Source organism: Sesamum indicum, unplaced genomic scaffold, assembly GCF_000512975.1.
Source record: "Sesamum indicum cultivar Zhongzhi No. 13 unplaced genomic scaffold, S_indicum_v1.0 scaffold00384, whole genome shotgun sequence".
Classification (NCBI taxonomy): domain Eukaryota; kingdom Viridiplantae; phylum Streptophyta; class Magnoliopsida; order Lamiales; family Pedaliaceae; genus Sesamum; species Sesamum indicum.
Genome location: NW_011628276.1, coordinates 1 through 5,854, shown reverse-complemented (window position 1 = coordinate 5,854; position 5,854 = coordinate 1). Strand labels below are relative to the sequence as shown.

The 5,854-nt window shown below is 30.3% G+C and overlaps 1 protein-coding gene across 1 annotated transcript; it reads left to right on the top strand.

The window, feature by feature from the left end:
* On the top strand, nucleotides 1-5,838 carry LOC105180181 (putative disease resistance RPP13-like protein 3; the record flags this gene model as incomplete). Its single annotated transcript, XM_011103843.1, has 5 exons — nucleotides 1-657; nucleotides 835-1,006; nucleotides 2,301-2,525; nucleotides 2,742-3,070; nucleotides 5,645-5,838. Coding segments are annotated over exons 1-5 (1,577 nt in total), but the record flags the coding sequence as incomplete, so codon positions are not given.
* Between the last annotated feature and the right edge of the window lie 16 nt (nucleotides 5,839-5,854).

Here is a 5,854-nt window from a genome sequence, read left to right as displayed (position 1 = left end):
ATGGTTGATTCTGTCGCAACAATAGCTCTTGAAACACTTCGGGACCTGTTGATTGAGGAAGCAAAGTTTCTATCGAGTGTGGGCGGTGCGGTTGAGGAAGTCCGTAGGCAGCTCAACATCATGCACTGTTTCTTGAAGGATGCTGATAGAAGGCAAGATCTGTATAATTCACAGATAGTCCAGAATTGGGTCGCTGAACTTCGCGATTTGTCCATTCAAGCTGAGATTGTACTAGAAAGATATGCTATTGAAGTGGTGTCCAGAAGAGAAGGAAAAGGCCTGAAAAAGGTTCTCAAAAGACTCACTTGTATATTGAGCGAGTGGTTGAGAATGCACCAAATCGGAGAAGACGTTAAAGATATCAAGTCTCGTATGTCCGACCTCACCAAACAGTCGGAGTCCATGAATGTCAGAGACAACTCATCAAGATTGGTAGATGATAACAATTGGTCAAGAAGAACGTATGGGCATGAGGTTGAAAAGTATTTTGTAGGAATGAAGGAGGATATTAAACAGTTAGAATCAGTTCTGACAACTAATGACAAATCAAATGGAGTGATTTCCATATGTGGCATGGGAGGCTTGGGAAAGACCACTCTTGCTAGTAAAATTTACAATGGGGAGGTCGTGCAGCGGTGCTTCAAATATCATGCTTGGGTTTGTGTAAGTCAGCAATTTGAACCCTAAACTATTTTCCAACGACTATTAAAGCAACTTCTTCCGAATGGAAGTGAGGAGCAAGACGAAGATACATTGGTCAGAAAGTTGTACCAAGTACAAAAAGACAGAAAATGTCTCCTAGTTTTGGATGACATTTGGGAAGTTGATCACTAGAATTTCTTAAGGCATGCTTTTCCCGTTGGAGAGGCAGATAGCAAAGTTTTGCTCACAACCAGAAATCATAACATTGTTTCCATAGGATACGTCTACAATCTAAAGTGTCTGAGTGAAGATGAAGGATGGGAGCTCCTTCAAAAGATAGCACTCCCAAACAACTATTCACAAGGTTAGTTTGTAAATATTTTTGCTTTTGTTTTGTTGATTTTGAATCTTCTTCCTCTAGTTAGTGACAAAAAGAAAAAAGAGTAATGATGCAAAAATATCATTAATAGTATATATTAGGCGAAAAAGATTATTTTAATATGTCTAATATTTTTTTATAGTTTTCATGACGACAATATGTGTGAAAAATTATCTTTAAAAATTATTAGTGACAGAAATGTTGTTATTATGAATAATTAGTGACAATTTCATGACAATACAAACATAATAACAATTCTCTTTTTATTTGTTTTAAGTATGGGGCCAAATTCTCATATATTGATTTGTTTTAATTACACAAATTCATATGAAATTCAAATTTTGTAATATTTTGAATTAACAAACGTAAATAACTGACATTAATTCATTATGTATGCAGAGCTACCTACAACTGAAATAAAGTTATTGGAAGAATATGGAAGGGAAATCGTAAAAAAATGTGGTTATTTACCATTACCCATTTCAGTTATTGGAGGAACTCTTCGTCATGAAAAGGCATCAATAGAATGGAAAAATGTGTGCAGAAATCTTGATTCGTACCTTCAACATGGGAGGGGTTTGGAGAATGACAAAGGAGTAAATCAAATACTAGATTTGAGTGACAATGTGCTCCCTTACAATCCGAAACCATGTTTTCTGTATTTGGCATGTTTTAAAGAGGATAAAAAAATAGATACAGAAAAACTATATTTACTATGGATGGCTGAAGGAATGATTTCTTCAGAAGATAAGGGAAGGGGAGAAAGTTTGAGAGATGTGGCAGAACGGTATTTATTCGAGCTAGCAAATAGGTGTATGGTTCAAGTGGAAATAGACGAGTTGCCGCTATATAACAGGTTTAAGTCATGCCGGCTTCATGATATGATTAGAGATTTGTGTTTGTCAAAAGGAAAAACGAAGGATTTCTAGAGGTTATAGATAAAGAGATGGGAAGTGAAGAGTCTTCAATTTGCAAAACAAATAGACTGGCTATCTATATGGACAGCTTGGATAATGATCTTAGTTACAGGATTGGGGAAAATAAGAACATAAGATTTCTTCTATTCCTCCAAACGGACTGGAGAAATATAGTTTGGTACAATTACATTACATTTGGGATTTTCAAATCTCTCAAAGTCTTAGTATTGGAAGGTTATACATTTGAGAATCTGAAATTGCCCAAAGGAATCGAAAACTTGAAGCTGTTGAAGCTATTGAGTCTCGAAAATAGTGTTGTGAAAGAATTCCCACCATCTATATGCAAGCTACCTTGTTTGCAGACATTGAAGAACTTAGATTACCTAATTACATATACAAAATGAGGCACTTGAGGCATCTATTTTTGGGATTTCTTCATGAGAGCGTTGGAGGTGAAAAATTGAAATTGGAAGGGTTGAATGAGTTGGAGATGATAACTGGGTTCAACAGTTTGGTTGATGACATCACTCATCTTCTTAAATTGCCGAAGCTCCGAGTATTGGAAGGAAGAATTTTTGATGAAGAAAGTTTGTATTGTTGATTTGATCACATCTTAAATCATCAAGAACAATTTCGTGACGTACAACTTAATATTGACATGGGTGATAATATGGATTTGGAAGATGGCTCAACTCTTCTCAAAAGGTTGCTGATGTGTTACTCACTACATTACTTGAGTATTGCATATTGTCGAGTGAGCAAATTAGCAGCTTATCAAGTTCAATTATATTAAAATGTGATAGAATTGCAGCTTGCGGATACAAGGAATGAGGAAGACCCAATCAAAATACTAGAGAAGCTTCCCATGTTAAGAGTTCTTGGCTTATGGCGCAATCCATATGTGGGCAGAGAGATAGTTTGTGAGGCAACTGGATTTCCTCAACTCAGAGAGCTTTCCTTGAATGATTTGAGGAATTTAGCAGAGTGGAGAGTGGAGAAAGGAGCAATGCACAATCTCTCTCATCTAGTTATTGCAAAATGCAGTAAATTGAAGATGATTCCGGATGGATTGGAATTCATTAATACTCTAAAAACACTGATTATAATTATGCTAGAAGAGTTCGTGAAGAGGGTAGGAGTGGTGGATGGTGACGGAGAAGATTATCACAAAATCAAACACATTCCAGATATTTTCATTTATACCAATTAATACCAATTATGGGTCTCACTTATTTATAACTATAATTGATGAATGTATAATTAAATAGCATGTGTTCCGTGTAATGTAATGTACGCATTAATTAAATTAATTAATTAAAATCACAATTGGTACCCTTTTTTTTTTTTTTCTTCTGGTTCTTTCATAACTTTTTTAATTTTGTGAAAGTCAATCGAAATATTAAATGTTGTACATTAGTAATGCAAATAAATTTTGTTCTTTAAGTTACAATACATCGATATAAACAAAAAGTTCATAATAATAACAATATATATATATAGGTTTGACATAATTATAAATACACCCTCTTTATTTGAAAAATTACCATGCAACCTTTGATTCTAACATTGGTGTAATAATTAGTCCAATTCATCTATTTTTGTGGTAAACTGACCAAAATATTCTTGTTAATTTTTATGGACTAAGTTGATAATATTTCATCCACTATGTATGTTTTTTTTTTCCATTATTTAATTTTTTTAGAAAAAAAGATAAAAATACATCAAGGGCAAAGTTGATAATTTTAAACCTCCATCCAAGGATTATATGATTTTATCAAATATTAAGGGGGAATTTATAATTTTTCAAACAATGAGGAGTTATTCGTAATTTTTCAAACAAAGTTGAGAATAAGAAATATAATTAAAAAAAAAATTGACCCACCAAAAAAAGTGAGACACCAAAATAGTGCTCTTAATTAGTAATAAAGATAGATTGTTAAGGTTTAACTTTTAGACTTATCTTTAATTTTTGAAATAAAAAATTACTGACTTCAATTTTTTATATAACTTTTCGCAAAAGGTAAATTCATAAAATTTATCATAATTTTGGATTTTTTTATTGCAATAAAAAAAGAGAAAAATAGAGTAGACTGTTTTTTTTTTAAGTTAAATATATAATTATTTCACAAGAGTGCAAATTTTTTGTTATTCATAAAAGATAATTTTAATATATCAACATAAAAAATATAGATACATTTTTTTTCCTTTGAAAAAAGGAGGAATTTGACAATGTTATAAATATAAGGGACTAAAGTGGTAAAATCAAACTTAAATGGACTCTTTTACCCTCCAAAAAGTCAAAATTCAGCCACGTATTCAGCAAAAAATAGCTTGAGGGACCAGACTGAGAAAAAAATTGTAAATATTTTGAAATTTTCGTAATTTTTTATATTTTTAAAATTTTTTCTGTAAATTTTTTGTATTTCTAAAATTTTTCTGTAAATTTCTGAAAATGCGTTTTCAAAATTTTCTAATTTTTCTGTATATTTTTGGTATTTTAAATTTTTTTTGTAAATTTTTGGTATTTTAAAAAAAAATCTGTATGAAAAAAATACTGAAATAATTTTTCAAAAAATTTCGAAAATATTTTCGAAAAATATTTTTTCAAAATTTTAATTTTCTGTAAATTTATACAATTTATGAAATATATGTGCAATTTATGTGTAATTTATGCCCTTACATAATACGTAAATAACCAAAAAACATTAGACCAATATATAATCTCAATAGTAAATTTATTTAAATAATAATGTAAATAATCAAAAATATTGGACCAAAATTTTCAATAAAACAATTTTAACATCATAATGTAAACAATCACAAAAATTAGACCAATAGTTAATCCCAATAATAACATTATTTAAATAATAAAAAAAATTAGATCAATATTTTCAATAATAATACTTTTAAAAAGTAATGTAAATAATCACAAAAATTGCACCAATATTCCTAATAAAAACATTTTTACATAATAATGTCAATAATAAAAAAATTAGACCAATTTTTCCAGTAATAATATTTTTAAATAATAATTTCAATAATCTTGAAAAATAGATAATATTCCCAGTAATAACATTATTTACATAACAATGTCAATTATCGTAAAATTAGAGAATATTCCCAACAATAACATTTTTATATAATAATGTCAGTAATCACAAAATTAGACCAATAATTTCAGTAATAATATTATATACAAAATAATGTCAACAATAACAATATTAAGGTAATATTTCAAATTAAAATATAATTACATAATCATTAGAAATAGAAAACAAATTGAGGACAATATTTCCAATAATTAATAATTATTTAAAAATATATAGTTCTTTGGTAACAGCGTACAAACAGATCACGTATGCCTTTAATCTTGTTTATCCTATTAATTGAATTTTGCTAGTAAAACTTGTCATGTTTATCCATCTTCATCTGTCAACAAAAGACAATGTTGATAGATTAAAATGGATAAATGTAACAAATACTACAATAAAAAATTCATGTGATAGGCTACAGGCTTAAAACAATACTTGGCCCGTTTTTATACGTGCAAAAGATAATTATATATTTTTAAATAATTAATGAGTACAATACTCATAACTTCATGATAATATTTCCGATATGTAAGCATTAGTATATTCTTTTTTATATACATATTAATGTGAATATTCCTAAAATTTAGACTAATATTTCTCAATAATTTGTTTAGATCATGTTTAGTGGTACGCCTCCTGTGCCATGTGGTCGAGGACATGGTCGTCTACAAGTTTCGCCTCATGTTGGGGAAGTAGTTCTTCGACCACCCCCACCACCTGACACAACCGCACCGTCCCCCGCCCCGCAGACTTCGAATGACGCTGGAGCATCTGGAGCTGCACCGACAGCTAATGACACGATACAACAGTCTGCCACCCCGACG